General features: G+C 50.5%; 1 protein-coding gene across 1 annotated transcript; it reads right to left on the reverse strand.

Moving 5' to 3' along the window:
* Positions 1-13,738: 13,738 nt before the first annotated feature.
* LOC125958386 (uncharacterized) lies at positions 13,739-15,415 on the reverse strand. The gene is made up of 6 exons (XM_049691680.1): positions 15,392-15,415; positions 15,143-15,322; positions 14,827-15,075; positions 14,617-14,734; positions 14,403-14,536; positions 13,739-14,311 (listed from the first exon to the last, which is right to left on the reverse strand). Exons 1-6 carry the CDS (start codon positions 15,413-15,415, stop codon positions 13,739-13,741), a joined length of 1,278 nt encoding a protein of 425 aa, XP_049547637.1.
* Positions 15,416-16,330: the final 915 nt, after the last annotated feature.

The following is a 16,330-nucleotide window of genomic DNA, read 5'->3' on the forward strand; positions in this document are numbered from 1 at the left end:
CCGAAGGACGTGGTGGTGGTGGTGCCCGCGTGCGTCATGTGTTTATGAAAGCATAAATTCTCAAAAAACATAATTTATTACCGGAGTTGTCAGGCGATGCGCGCAAGTAGTGGTGGTGGTGGTGGTGCTGGTGCTGGTTCCCGCACAATAGAACAAAACCACAAACACCGACGACAAGGCCGAGTGTATGAGTTTCTGAGGCCTGCGCGCGCGCCCAAACATGGCTCGCCGAACATCTTTTCGCGCGGTGGGGTGCCTTGCCTGGCTTTCGCTTGCGCTGTAGCATAAGGTCGAGAAGAGACCGAGCAGAGAGGCCGAGGCTCAGCGAGGAGAGGAACAGACAGACAATGGTCTAATTGTGGTCGTCAAGTGTGTAGTTGCAGTGGTGCTTGCGGGATGCACACATCGATCGGCAAATTGAAATGAAAGGCCCAGAAAACAAGGAGATCTCGCCGGGACCTCCCGGTGTTTCGATTGTTATCAAACAACGGCGGAAACACAAACAGGTTAACAATGGCACTTGGGTGTACTTTATTGACGGGTGGTTTAATGGCCGTTGTTGCATCTTCTTTGGCCAGTGCTGCAGTCTGCGAATGAAGCAGCAGCTTTGAGCGAACAAATAATGAACCTGTTCATGCTGCTGTTTAGTGGAAAGTGTTGTTTTCCATTTTCCAACCAAGAAACAATAAAGAAATTATAAAAAAACGATGGAATGTTACATGAGTTACATTTAATTATTAAAAATTGTTTTGACATTAAATCTCTTACAAACATTGATCTAATATGTCTTAAAAAACAGGTTAACAACAGTTTGGTTGCTAAGACATCGCCAACGCTAGGTTTGGATTCGTTAATCTAAACGAAGGCGCCTGTTCCCTGCTCCAGCTGTTCAAACGATAAGTTTTTTTCCGCGACGAAACGATCAATTTTCCTCTCACGCTCTATCGCTCTTTATTTCTATTTTCCTCTCCCAATTTACTTCTCTCTTTAGAAAGCGAATAGAGCGAAATAAAGGAAGAGAGTGTGAGAGAGTGTGTGAGAGAGAGAGAGCCACTGTCGGCTTTTCCCAGATTTTCCGAGTGTCCCGAGGTACCGTGTTCCAGTTTCTGGTTCGGAACGGGGCCACACGCTCGGCGTCTCGGCATTTCTCGGTTGAGTATCGGTCCTCCAGCCATCAGTGAGCCTCGAACCGTTTGCAGAGAACGCTCGAACCTTCAGTGTCCGCACATCCTTCCGTGAATCCCGTGCTCCCTGGTGGTGCCGCGAACCTTGCCCAACATGTTCGCGGTTACGTTGGATGTGTTCCTTTGGCGATACTGTTGGTGGTGGTAGCGCCATCATATGAATGGCGAAGGTATACATCTTGGTTCGCGGATATACATGCGTGTATACATCTTGGTTCGCGGATAATAAAGGGGCTATACCGGTACATTATGTTTTGCTCATCATCGATCGAGGGTGCAGCAACATTAATTAAGACTCTGCCGAGGCGATCTCTCAAAATTCCTCTACTCTTCTGGCTTGAACTCGTTGCTTGGCATGAACAAGAGCGGTTCGCGGATCCCAGGAAACAATGTGCGCGACAAGGAACCTTGAATAGAAACATGCAGCACGCGATGAGTAGCAGCATTCTGATGAAAAGTAATGAAAGGAAAGCGAAGGAAAAGGGAAGGAAAAGCGAAAAACCCCAATCCATAAATGCCGCGCCGCGCCACAGACAAAGACCGGCAAAGTAACAACCACATCGTCGCCGAACATTGCCAACCACCGAAAGCACAGATTAACGGCGCACTCCCGTTTGATGTTTTCACCCCTCTACCTCTCTCTCTCACTGTTTCTTTTTCACCCTCTCTGCTACAACATTCTGTGGCGCAAATCACTGACGTAAGCGAATGCGAATGTGGCGGAGACGCCATCATGAATGGTTACACAGAACCGAGAAACCGAACCGGCTAAACCGAAAATCCAAAAACCTACTCAACACGGCACGCAGCAGCAACCACTGGTCGAGAGCAACAAAAGAGTATGAGCATGAATAATTGTTTTCCCGTCGTCTGATGATGGGGTGGTTCAGCAACCAGGAACGGGGAGGGGCGGAAGGGTGATGAGGCACAAAGACGAGACGGTGGGCGCATTATTTCATAAACTCATTGTTCGTCGGCCGGTCGCTCGGTTGGATCGGTTGTTGGAAAGCAAATTGCGAACGAAGCGAACGAAACAAAATGGGTTTGCGGCTGCTGCTGCTGCTGCTGGGAGGCCTCCCACCGGCCAAATCCTAGACCATATTTCGTGTTCTCGAGGCCACAGCAACAGCAGCAGCAGCGAGATACATTTCGTTTTTGGTCCAAAAATTAATTTCTTTTTTCGCTACCCGGGATCCCCTCCTTTGATTCTTTCTTGGAGGTTTGGCCCGGGTCCGGGCCCCGGGGCGGGAAGGATTTATCGGCAGCTTTATGCACGGAACGGTACACGCCCGCTAGCTTCACACCCTACAAGGCATACACCGTCGTTGGTAGTTTGTTGCAGCTGCAGGAATTCATTTTCCGTTATCAGTAGGTCTGCCTGGATGGAGGCGCCTGGTGGTGTATCGTGTTTCGGTTTTTCCGTTTGGCGCTGGCCCTCATGGTGCCCCGCTGAAACCGAATAAGAAGCTATCGGGATCGAGAATAGCAACAGAAAGTGGACGAGTGGACACGAATAGGATACGTTGTTTCGTGCTCCTTTACCTTCTGCCTGCCCATCGTGATCGTCACGTATCCTGGGGGCCGTTGTCATGGCGATGCGCGATGGAGATGGAGAATGGAGCGAATTAGGGAGGGGGAATTTGATTGCACTGCTTAGTGGTAGTGGTGTTCCGTGAACATCGATAAACGATATTTCAACGGCCAGCACCTAAACTGTGAGTAAAGAATCCGGGATCAAAACCAATCAATAAAGAGAGCAGGATCAAAAGCATTCTTGCGACGAACATGGAGCAAATAGTGTAATGTAGGCAACCTTCAACTGCGTATAATTATCGGTTGCTTAGCGCTAACCATCATTTGACACTTTACAAATTTGCTTGCATTATAACTGTCGAAAACAAAGCGCCAATCATTGGTAGCAAACGTAGCTTCAGTTCGCAATTGATAAATAACAAAAAAAAGTTAATATATCAGAGCACTGACGGATGAAAAACTGAAATCATTTTGAAATCGATGAATTCCATTTTATAACTATTCATAATTTTTATCTCTGAAAATTACTTTCATATAGGCGCCCGATAGTAGCCTTTTTATCAAATAAATCAGATTATTATTGTAGAGATCACGTGTGCATAGAGCTAATTGATAACAGATTGCAATCCGAAATTCCCTGGCCTGGCTAGATAAGTGAAAGATTGAAAGAGAAAATGAACTGATTGCATGTTATCCATCATGCAATGAAATGTCGTTTTGACTCGTTTTTTTATCAGTAAACATCAGCGTTTGCGAACTTACAACCTTTCGCTTTTGACGGACACGGTTCTCAATTGTCGCGCAATTAATCCACAGTTCATCCTGCGTCTACCGGGTCGCAACTCGTTCCCTGACTTTGCCGCAAATCCATCCGTCGGCAGCATTTTTTCCACCCTTTTCCCCTCCAGTAAATTAACTCACCATTCATACTCGTATGCATCATATGCATAATCGCATCGCCTCTGTGTGTGTGCGTGTGTGTGTGTCGCACTGGACGACATGTTTTATGCATGCAGAAGGTGTTTCCAGAGGGAGCCGTGCACTAGTACGATGAGCATAAAACCCCTCCCCGCTTCTGGTATCGAAATTGCGCGAAGCATAGAAGAGCGTCCCAGAGCAATTATGCTGCATAAAACAGAAAAGACATGCAGCATAATAAACTCCTCCAACTCCAGCGCTTCTCCTCCCCATGTGCTGCCTCCTTGTTTTCTCGGAGTGATCCCGAGCCAGCCAGCGTCCGATTGGTGGAAAGCGCATTCCTGGTTCCGGTTGCCCTGGTTGGTGGCTTATCGCCGTTCCAGCCGGTTGGTGCCGGTGGATTCTGTGATTTGCCACGGAACCGCAACCTCCTCTCCCCCGGGGGGGAAGTCACCCCCGCTCCAATCCCCTTCCCAACCACGATAACAAAGCCAATTGAACTATTGCTCAGGGTGTCAGGCTACGACGGCCAGGAGCGAAGGCGGGAGGGGGAGGAAAACCCCGGAGTTTATGAGCAGAACAAGCGAGCGACCGACCGAGCGAACGAACGAACGAACCGGGCCCCATCAGGCAGCATCGTAATACCGTTGTAATCCTTCCCTTTGGGTGGGAAATGCTGCCTTGGTCTGCTGGATGCCTCCAGGGAGGGCAGCGAGCATAGAAAATGCAAATGAAACAACCAGCCAGCGCCTGCTGCGAGCGAAAGAGAGAGAGAGAGAGAGAGAAAGAGAAGAGACCAGAAAAAGTGAAAGAGCTGCAGACTGACACGCAAAGCTCCTGGTCGCTCGGCGATGAGACGGCGATGAGCCGTGACGAGTTTTTCCAGTTTGGATTTTCCAGAACGCTCTCCCCAACCCGCAGGCCCCTTTGTGTCGTTGTGCAAGAGGGAGCTTTAAAGTTGCTTTCTTTCATCCCCGTTCTTTTTCGTGTTCGTTGCTGCAGCAACCACTGGGAATTGTCTTACTATCCCGTTCTCTTTCACTCCTTTGCTCCGTTGCTACGCGGTAACTAGATCTGCAGCCAATGTGCAAACCGATTGGACCGGACCGGTTGGTTGGCGCAACACCGTCACTGAGCCCAGAAACCCAGAAGTCTCCGGACCACAGTGACGACGTCGGGACTCCTCTCCTCTGCGCCTTCTCGACCTCGACCTCAACCGCCACCTTTTGTATGTATTTTGTGTCCCGAGATCGGTGGAAATCGGTTAGCTCGTTCGTTCGTTCGTTCGTTCGCTTGTTCTCAAATTTAGCTGATAATCCCTCAGGTGCCATTCTGTTTGCCATTTTCACCATAAAGCCATCCGCCACCCTGTGACCGTGCGCCCATCATTGTTGCCCATCATCGTCGATGCGAGAGAGAAAGAGAGAGAAAGAGAGAGAGAGAGAGAGAGAGAGAGAGAGAGAGAGAGAGAGAGAGAGAGAGAGAGAGAGAGAGAGAGAGAGAGCAGCACACCGGTTGATTGTTGATTCCCGTGTCCTCGTTTGATTGCTTGGAGAGTTGGAAGTTCGACGGGAGCAAGGGTTTGACCGCAAGGGGAAAATGGGAAATTGATCGCGCCCAAATCCAACAGCACAGAGCGAGAGAGAGAGAGGATCAATGCCTCTGCCTGTGCATTCCTGTGTACGCCTCTACCGCAGTTCCAGAGCAAAGAATCGAATTGGAAAGTTTTCGACAAAGAATTCAGTTGTTAGGTTCTTCGGATTCATCGAGAACCTCGGACACTCTGTCACCGTCCGGTGGCGAATGATTTTGGAATTTCAATCGCAAAATGGCAGAAGCGGCATCACAGACGGCCAATTGGGGCACGGTTGGTTGTTGTTGAGGTGCTGATTCTTGTCTATAGTGCACCAAACTTTTCAAGTATTTCAACACTTTAGCAGCCGGCATCGAATCTCGCTCGCTCTTTCCTTTTCTGATCTAACACAAGATCCGGATCAAGACGTCACGATCGGGGATGGCGTTTCGTTATGATTGGGTCTTTGCAAGCACAGCCATTGTGACATGCCATTTGTAGAGCACATACCGACACAGCGCGCCACAGCCGCGCCAATTGCCGATAATAAATTGAATCCAGAACAAATCGTTCCATCGGTTCGTCCAATCAATCCTGGCAGACCTGGCCTGCAAAAGGAGCCAGTTCGGTTCCGATAAACCAATCTGAGACCACACACACACACAAGTGCGGCACCACACCACGTAACGATTGACCTTCGTCAGCTGGCTGGCTGGCTGGCTTGATGGCTCATTACACGGACAAGTTGTCCCCGGGTATATGGCCACTGACCCTCGGCCACACTCGGGAACACGGAAACGGAATTTGGGAATTTCAATTCCGGCTCCGGAATCAGTTTGATAAGGGCTGCTGGTGTGATTGACGGCAGCGACCGGCGTGTGTGTGTGTGCGTGTGTACCTTTCCGGACAGTCGTCCGGATCTGATCACAAACCCCCTTGGGGCTCACGGAGAGGGGTTTGGTTTGATTTATTTTAGACGAATTGGGGCCGGGGGTGTGCTTTTGCGAACGGATAATCAATCACCACAAATTGTTGGTGACACACGGGAGTGGTGCTGGTGGTGGTGCTGGTGGTAGTGTAACGTAATTCCCCTCGTTACGTCAGAGAAAGAGAGAGACGCACACACTAAAGCACAGGGACACAGTAGAGTCGATGGCAATGTTGCCAATAAATACGCGATCAATTGTTGTTCGAACGACGACGAACGAATCGTATTATTAGCATTATGCTGCAATCTAGATATTACGCGATTTCGATCCCTAACCTCACATTCCGCGCATACATCACAGCTTGCTTTGTCGGATCATCCCGTTACTGTAGTGCATCATTCATTTGCTGACGAGTGGCTCCCTCTACGGGTGGGACACATTAATCCATGTACGAGCCCCTCCCCGCCCTCTCGTACCCAGTAAGGGGCAGATTATGCCGTGAACCGTTTAATTGTATCCAACTTCAATCAACCATCGACCATTTTGCAAATCCAATAAAATCCAATTCACCTGCCGCATCCTGATTCAGCTTCGCATCCTGGCGCTTTGTACCGCAAAATGAAGCCAATCGAGATAATAAAAAAAAGGAGAGAGATAGGGAACCATTAAAGAGTGGCGAAACAGCAAAAACACACTGCCCCTCCTACCTATCTACCCCCTCCTGCTATTCACAAACCATTGACACCGTCATTACACCGCAGCGCGAGCAGATTTCGTTTTGGAGGGAGGAGCAGACCAGTCGCTAGAATAAAAACAAAACCAAAAAAAAAGAACTGAATTGCTCGCTCCACTCCTGTGGCGCTCATGAGTAGCATAAATCACAGAAACAACCCCCGAGGGCGTGGGTGCTGATCCAATTAGGAGGATGGCGGTGGGGGACGTGATGAGCCGTAGTTAGGGTTGAGGTCTCGGGGGAGAATTGATCAAAAAGAGGAACCGAAAGGGAGGGGCGGGAGGGAAAAAACAGCGAAATACGCCATAATAGGGGGAGCGGGGTTGAAAGGGGGGTGGGTGAGATAAGTGGCCTGAGTGCGATGAGGTGCGCCTGATGCATTCCTCGGTTGAGTTCCTGGTGTGCTTCTGGTTGAGTTGGAAATAGAACAAAAAACAATTCCCGCGAGGTACCAACGGGGATGGGGAGTGTTGCCCGCGAGGCATTTTGTTCGTGGTAATTGAGGAGACAACCCCCACCCTGGCCTTCCCCTTTCCACTCTCCGTGTTGCTATCCTGGGACGACTTTTTTGTGTTATGCTTTTTTTGTCACAAAGAGAGAGAGAGCGAGGGATGTTCCGCAAGGGTGCAGAGGGTTGGTGAGGGTGCAATTGCTGAGTTGTTGAGTTGTTCGAGAGGCGCGTGCTGATGGGGCCGCGATTAGCACCTAATTAATCAATCGCTCTGGCCCCCGGGGGTGGTAGCGCTATTGCACTATGCAGCACCCTGCGCAGGACAATGGCCCTTTGAGGAGAGGTTCCGGGATTGATGAAAATGCCAGCGGCACTGACCTATTGTCCTATTCCGTGCATACATTGCGCTGCTTCGAAAGCCGCCTTCTGTGGCCATCACTAGTTTTTTTCCTCATTTTCTCCATTTTCCTATTTCTCCTACTCTTCAGCTGGTGGTGACGCTTCAACAGCCGGTTGGTAGTCGGTCGGCACCAGATGCAGATGGCAATTCCGATGAGGGCCTTCACCGTCTCGCCCAACAAAACCCCCCGTTCCTATCGATCGAAAGGGATGCTTTTCAATCGGCATCCCTTCCCACCGGGCTTCGATTCGGTTTGGTTCGAATACCGAAACTAACGTCTTCGAGTGGTTCACCATAAGGATCAAGGCAAGGACCGTTCGCAAGACGGCTCTATCGAGAGGCATAACCACACACACACACATGGGATGACGTTTGGCGAGAAGGGATGACGTTACGTGGTGACCCGAAATCTGATATCAATTAGCGAATGATCGAACATCAAACGCAGCGTTACCGTGCTCGTCGTCAAACCGACCGTACGCCGTGCGGAGAGTCCTTGGACCTCCTCGAAGTCTGTCTCCTGACTATGATAGAGCCATTAAGCAGCAGGAATCGGTGCCTGGTGCTACAGCGCACACATTGCCGTTCGGTTACCCTTTTTCGGTTCACGGTTCACTGAGCCGCACCCCGTCGGTGGGGATGGCCTCCAGCGCCTCTTGTCGTCTTCCCTTTTTCGGGGATGGCTTTTGATGAAGAAGAAGAAGAAGAAGAAGAAGAGGGGCGGAAAATAAGCTTCAACCTCCACACCACCATTTTGCACTACAACCCTTGTCACACGAGAGATTGAGATTGGAAGATATTTATTTTCGCTCGTCGGTCTCTCGGTCTCTCGGTGTCGTTGGTGTGTGCGATGCGGTGCCCCTCCGCCGCTGGCTCCATGACACACTCGCTCGCTCGCCCCATGCTCGCCCGGCCTCGCGCGTGTGAAAGCGTGTAATGAGCATAATTGTTTTTCACACAATCTTCTTATCGTCGCTCCTGGTCGCCCGGTATGGTGCTATGGGAGGAAGGGGGGCCGGGGGGGGGGGGGCTTTGCCTGCTTCAAAGGGCTACATAATGCCTTTGATTCTGGTTCGTCTTCGTTTGCGCTTCGGGGTGTCACGCGTATCGCGTAGCCACCATCGTTTCGTTTCTTGTCGTTGTTTGCAATTTGGAATTAATTGAAATTTGCCTACGCAGCTCCGTTGTCATGGTGCACACACACACATACGCACGCACACACAGAAACAGGGATGGGGTGTCACGTCAGAAACGTGACAGGAATGAGCTGGCAAATGAGCGGTACGTGTGCCGCGCGAGAACCGGCATTAGCCAGACCAGTGCGCCATCATCTCGTCGCGCTGTTTGTCACACACACACACACACTGGAATTACCCTGGGCCGGGTGCTGCTTGTTTGTTTGTTGGTTGTTTTTTTTTTATTTGCTTTTGTGGCGACACCGAGATCCCTGATCCCATTCTTAACGTGTCATTCTGTCTGTTTGGTCTTCGGTCTTCGGTCGTCGTCGTCGTCGTCGTTGTCGTCGTCGTCGTTGTCGTCGTCATCATCAGGGGGACGAAAGGTGACAGGACAGGGCGCGTATCGGGCCATTGTTTTTCGGTGTGGGCCATGGGGACACGGAGGGATATGGGAAAATGCATTCTCATCAGCGTGACGATGTCAAATGAAAGTGAAAGTTAGTAAAAGTTTGCCCGTGGCCACCAGCACACCAGCGATCGAGGGAGCGTTTTTCTCTCTCTCTCGCTCGACGGTCGTTACTTGGGGGCCATTGACGCCATAGGGCGCAATCGTCACGCTGGTGATGTTTTTGTAGGACTCAATGGGCCACCGGGGGGGAACACTATTAGATAGTCACATTTGTGAGGCAATCATGCGGATGGAAGCGCCGGTTGTTAGTTACAATTTACCCAGGACACCCCGTTTTGGGAGAAACTGACTCCTTCCCCTTTTGAAGACCAAAAAGTTGCTGAAATGAAAGGCCAAAAAGTACGCAGGATGTACGGATGGCGAGATTTTGCCAAAGTTCCGAACGCCGACAATCCAGTGTTGGAGAGCTTCTTCTATTCGACTAGAGAAGAGGCGATCTTCCGGAGAATCTCGTCAATCTAAACGGTACTGTAAAGCTGGAAAGCTCCACTTTCCACAGAAAGGAAGATCAAATGTTTGCTTTGAACTGTTCGGCAAATGTTGTATATCCTACCTACCAACAACCGGGTTTTACAGGGCATTAGGACACCTAATGCTTAAAGTATTTCAAGTCTTTTCCTGTGGAAGCATTCCTTCAAGGTGCTTCCTCTAATGCTCTTCGTTGTTCCAGGTTCCAGTGTGCTCTTGGATGCTGGAAGGTTTATTTCCCCAGAAACCTCGTCGTTGTCGCTTTGATCGTAGCTTGCCGTATTTTCCTCGACAAACACACCACGGAGACAGCGAGAAAGGGAGCGAGAGGACATCATTTAAATATCTCTGCTCTGCTCAACTCAAGCCCTCCCCCCCGGAAGTGCCGCGTGTCTCCGAATTCTGCGCCGATCCAAGACAAACATTTCAATTCTTCGCCCTAAAAACGAGCGATTAATAAACGTCACCGGGACGGAAATGCCGGCATTCTCGGTGACCCGCCAGCACCATCACCACCACCATCACCACCACCTTCACTACCCCTCACCCTCACTGGTGACGGAAAATTGATAAATGGCGCCACCTTTTGGAGCTCATTTACAGCCCCGGTCGTCCCGGTACGACCCAGACCTCCTCCGTTCGCCCTTAATTAAGATGGATTCGATTGTTCCGGTGTTTCGTTCGTGTTGCTCCTCCTCCCTAACGACGGCGAACGGGGAATGATTGTCTAAATTTGTTGCGCAACATGATTAGCAGTAAGTGGAAAATCAATCTAATCTGAACGTCCAACGAAAGCAAAAAAAAAAAAGACCACCAGAAGGTCATCTCCGTTGGTCAGGGACAGGAAATTATTTTATTTTTAAAACTTTTCTACGCATTGTACTTTCGTGAGGGTGGCTAGTAGCAGTGAAACGCGTTGTAATAGTAATCCGAGATCACCATAGTAACCAGCAGAAAAGTAGCTTACGTGCAGCTCAATCTTTTCCTGTTTATATCGATGCCAAGACTTTCTTTCGTATTGTGGTATTCCAGTGTAACCTAATCAGAGTAACCATCATTGCGTTAAGACTAGTATTAACGCTGATGGATTTAGGCAGTATTGTTTATCAGTGCATGACTCCCGGACCTGCGGTGCTCCACGCTACGATTCTCTGATGGTGCATTACTTGGTTTTGCGAAACAATTGGCCACGATGATCGTTTATACCCCCGTCCCCGGAGTGCGCGATGCACTGAAGCGTGAAAAACAATTTTCATTCGCACCACCACTTTGTATTGTATAGTATTGTAGTCGCACAAATCCTCAGGCCACAAAATACCGGTGCCAGTGAACCAACGGAAAACACGGAAAACCCCCGAAAAAGTGTCGCTTCGCGCGAACATCGCAATGTGGTTTGTGCCGCATTTTCGCAGGCAGCAGCTGCTCAGCGCAGCAGGTTTCAATCCAGCAAAACATTCAACGATTCCGGAAATCCTTTCAAATTGATTTTAGCTTTCCACGAGTTCATACCTTGGCGGATTGTCGGGTCCGCGGGTTTTTCCAACGGTGCGGATTTGTATGACAACAAGCTTTTTCTTGGGTATTTTTTCTTTGCTGTCGAGACCATCGGCTACGCTTGAGGCCGCACGTATCGGTGTCATCCACTTGAGGCTTGAGGTAGGTACCTTTAAATCCGTCCGGCAGCTCGCACTCGCACCGTCAGCTGCTGCCGCCTGAAGGGCGTGAAGGTGAACGGGAGTAATGGAAAGGAATCCTCGTTCCATAGCGAGCGGCGAGGATTGGATGTTTTGCGGAATTCCATCCACCTACCTATCACCTCTCGCGGTAATAGAAGTAAAGCTCGATCCAAATTGAACTGCTCGCACGTTACACCCCAGGACCCATCCGACCGACATCGTCAATGACACGGCCAGCACCACGACAGTGACGATGGCTCAGGTATCAGGGCTGTTCCGGATGTCGTGCGCGCACCGCGCAAACGGAACGGAAGCAGCAACAGTAGAAGAGACAGTCTCTTTCAGGGATTATCCGATTATGGCAAATCGTCACCCGTTGCTCCATGCCATGCCCTTCCCTCTGCTGAGTCGCGTGGCTCACTTTCGTGTGATGGACGACTTTTTGTGGCGTGTTAAGGAGAAAATTGATTTTCCGCACCCACTCTCTGCCAGTGCTAACACTGCCGTTTCCGTAGGTTGTGAATGGTGAGAATGACTCTGAGATCCTACGGCACGACAGAGACCTGGCAGTGCTGCAGGTCCCGGGGAGTGTGTCTTATCACTTCGTGGTTGAGCTTAAGATTTACGGCAGCTCCTAAAAAGTTCCTCATCAGTTGGTAGAAGGGTTGGTAGAACCACGAAATTGATTCTCTCCACACGCATCATACCCCCTCGGGAAGGTCAGATCGAAAACAGTGGTGGTACCTCCTCCTCTTCGTCCTCGAGTAGCACACCAGACAGGACGACTCATCGTTGAATCGAGCCAATTCCTGTAGAACCACAGAACCAGTTCCCAGGAACAGGTTATTTGTGGTGTGCTTGGCTGGTCCAAGCAAGCTGTAGCTGTAGCGGATCAACAGATGGTTCATTTAATTATTGCAATAATAGGATCGAACCGGTATCGGTGTGTGTATGTGCCAACCGGAATCGAGACCGGAAGGGGATTTGATTAGTTTAGACTGATGATTGAATGGCCACGGCATGCCACCGGTCAACCACCATCTTCGTGGCAATGCCGGCTCCACAATTTAGGGAGCGATCCAATCGTTGCTTTCCAGGTTTGCTCCACGTTATAATTAGCGTTTGCTTAATTAATCAAGGTATATCGATTCCCTGTGTCTGCTGCTGTGTGGGTTGATTTGCGGCGATTGAAATGTCGAATGCCGGATCGATCGTTTGTAGATTGAGCAGATTCGTCGGAATTTCGTCGGAAATTGAAGTCGATTCGTCGGAAGATGACCCCTTAATCAGTCAACCAGAGCAATGGGCCTCTGACGAATACCAGGAATCTCCTTACTTTTGGAAGACAAGAACTTCATAACATTAAAGTTACGCGACTTGCATTTGGTGACACTTGTGTTTCCTGAGCAGCATCGTGCTCCACCGCAAAACGACACAGAATCTGGAATCATTTCACGGAATTCATACCTTCGTGTTTGTTTGCTCATTCCGCGTTCCGCGGGAGCAATATGGTCTCAACGTCTCGACGACTTGCAATAGCTAAAACAAAAAAAAAAACAGCCGGAGTTTAGCGCTAAATTTATATCGCCTTATCGTAATTACCTTCGGTTTGGCAGATAACCCGAAACCGGGTGCACGTGTTCCGTCCTTTTCGGTTCCATGCTATCCTTGTGCAGCTTGTGCGCCTGACTACCGCAACGTCGTAAGGTACCTCAGGATCAGCTCTTTAGTAATGGATTCTAATTAGCAGCAGCAGCAGCAGCAGCAGTAAACGAGACTCCGGTCTGCACGGTGCGGCTGAAGACGTGCTCGATGGTCCTCCCCGGGAGGTGGATATAAAATTTTATTACACCTAATGGCTATGTGTTCGTTTGTGTTTTCACAATTGATTTTTAGTGGCACGTTCGGCAGCGGCACACAAGGCACTCCGATCCGTCGATATTCTGGAGGTCTGGAATGCTAATGCAAACCTCAGCCAAGGCGTTCCGGCGTGCCGATGGTGAAAAGATGTTTTGTCTATCGAGAAGGATCCGGTTAAGCATTAAGCTCGCATAAATGCGCTTCCAAAATGGTGATGATGGCCACCCTGGAGCAGCAGCTGCTTCGACGACATCGACGTAGTTTCGAATTCCATTCCGATTCATTCGCGATTGTTATCGCGTTCGAAGATGATTTACGTAACGAAGGGATGCAGTGTCGTGTTATCACACACACCGTTCGCCTCCTTTAGATGTCACCTTCCTCGACGCGGCAGATGATGGGTACGTCCGTCAGCTCGGTGGCATTGCTTCTCGTGCGGCCCTTCCGCTCCACAAACTCACGCACCACCTGCTTCCGGTAGCGCTGCCACTGCTGATCACGCACGAACTGCTCGAAAAGCTGCAACCTGCTCGGGATGGCCGCATCCAGCCGTAACCGCAGCCGCTGCCAGGCGTTACCAACGTTCTGCCGTTTCGCCAGCAACCAATCGCGCGGAATGGCCAAACACTGGACGTGGGTTCGTGCGACCACCATACGGTGCTCGAACGTTTCACCGAGCCCAAACACGGCCCCACAGCTGAACGTACTGACATCGATGAACCGATGCTCGACCGGGCCGGGAGTTTGGCGCTCATCCAATGCTAGCAACCGAAATCCGTCCGTACCGGCCGTTGGCACCACCGTCAGGCACTGGAGTATCATGCAGTGGCCGCTCAGCACGAAGTACGCACTGTACGACCGTCCCCGGGCCTCGTCGACCGGGATCTTTTGCTGCGGTTCATAGCCTACTATCCGGCTCAGCAGGCAGGCTTCGCGGATCTGCAAATCATTAGCACAAGGAAGGGGGACACCACAAGGGCAGGTTCGTCACCATGGCTTCTCTCACGCGCTGACGCTCTCTCACGCTCACCTGATCGGTACTCCAATATTTGAAGTAATCAAAGCGTGCCAGTGCTCGCTGCAACTGTCGCCAGCGCTCCAGGAACGTTGGCTTCAGGATGCGCTCAAAGTCCTCCCGGCCAATGCACAGCAGCTCACAGTCGGCTGGGAGAACGTACGAGAGGTGCTGATGCTGATTAGTTCATCATCGTCATCATCATCCGTGACACTCGCGGCAAACTTACTGGTCGTGGTGCAGGTCGCCGTACGCCGACAATCCGCCTCGTGAAGGAGCGCGATTTCGCCAAACATTTGTCCACCGGTACGCGTCCCACAGACAACATCAGCGAACGTCTCTTGATGCTTGGATGACACGGTGGGGGAGAGAGAGAGTTTTCCAATTGAAATACCATCATCATACGCAGGGTGTGTTGTCTGCCGAACCGGATACTCACGTAATCCCACTGCCGACGGCTTACGCTGACCTCACCGTTAGCGATGAAGTACACCCCGTACGGTTGGTGTCCTTCGCGCAGGATTACACGGCCCGGTTCGAGGTACTGAAAGGTGGCACAGCGAGCCAGCTCGTCCAGCTGCCAGTCGGTAAAATCCTGCATACAGTCCAGCTTACGGAACACGGTTTTCAGCGAGCGTCGGTCAGCTTCGCTACGCTTCTCACCGGGACTGTTGAGGATTCGCTTGTCCTGCAAGATGGATTGGACGACGTTAGGGAGAAAATTACATGCTGCAGGTGCGAAGACTGATACTCACAATGATCGTTAGGGTGCCTTTGTGCGTCAGCCGCTTCTCGATGACGGCCACATTCCGGTGCACGTTGCTGCCGATGTCTTCGTCTTCGATCTCCGCTATCCAGTAGCGGTTAAAGATGACGACGTGCACCAGGCGCCGGAAGCGGAAGCGTGCCAGCCGGCGACGCTTCAACTTTTCCTCCTAGAAGGGGACGAAAGGGACCGGAGGTTAGTGATGGGGAGGTCGCTTTTCTGGTTCGGAGATACTTACATCTGCCTTTTTTCTCGAAGCCATCCGTTTACCGTTTGACCGTAAGGTTACTTGGTTGCACCACGTTTCACGATTCTGTTTGAATATGATTGAGCTCGTGTGTGTGTGTCACCAGGAGACGGATGACGGCAGTGTGTGTGTGTCATCGCAGTAGACATTTGCTTTGGAAGCGTTCGTGTGCCCGAAAGAAGTGTCTTACCGCTCCTGAAGAAGACCCTTGTAAGTTGCTTATATTAATCTAATATTCTGACGAAATGTGCAAACTTATCGCAGATCAACTCAATTCCTTCTTTCACAAAGACGCTCTTCAGCAGTCAGAACGAGAATCTTCCGTTGTCGGTTTCGTGATCAACTGTTCCCAGCTCTTGCATCCAGCATCCAAAAAAGGTAGGTTATGGTTCCTCGCTCTATTCTGCATTCTATTACCGACCGCACAAAATCCCGGGCCCCGCACTGGCAAATGGAAAACTTACTCAATCTCGAGTTCTCGTGTGGAAGGTCTGCAACAATCCGGGAACCGGGGAACACTCCCTTCGCTGTTGTCTCTCTTGCGTCGTGCAGAAAAGAATGTGCCAACGATGATGTAGCAGCGCATTTGTAAATATTTGTCAAAAGCGTAGATGAAACGTGTATTATGTCTCTCTGTGCTGCTCGGTCGGTGCCGTTCTCAAGACGTTGAGGCATTCCCGGAGCCCGGACACCCGGTACGCTGCGAAAGGTCATGTGGTGTGTGGGTTGCGTTTCCTGTTAGTGCGCCTCGGAACAGACCGAGAGCACTCCGAGCAACGTGGCAGCAGAAAGGGCAGCAACACCCGCTTTACGTATGATGATATTTGATTCAGTGGCAAAGGCATCTCGTTCAAAGTCCCACACACACCCTCTTCACACACTCACAGAGAGGCAGCAGGACGTGCGAGAAAGTTAGTTTGGCGAGTGTGA

Source organism: Anopheles darlingi, chromosome 3 (assembly GCF_943734745.1).
Source record: "Anopheles darlingi chromosome 3, idAnoDarlMG_H_01, whole genome shotgun sequence".
Classification (NCBI taxonomy): domain Eukaryota; kingdom Metazoa; phylum Arthropoda; class Insecta; order Diptera; family Culicidae; genus Anopheles; species Anopheles darlingi.

What these genes read in the sequence shown, in the direction of transcription:
- LOC125958386 (XM_049691680.1), bottom strand. Translation starts at nt 15,415, where the DNA reads ATGGCTTCGAGAAAAAAGGCAGAT. An exon ending in CTTCGAGAAAAAAGGCAGAT is followed by an intron (nt 15,323 to 15,391) that starts GTAAGTATCTCC and finishes GTCCCCTTCTAG; the next exon opens with GAGGAAAAGTTGAAGCGTCG. An exon ending in AAGGCACCCTAACGATCATT is followed by an intron (nt 15,076 to 15,142) that starts GTGAGTATCAGT and finishes TCCATCTTGCAG; the next exon opens with GACAAGCGAATCCTCAACAG.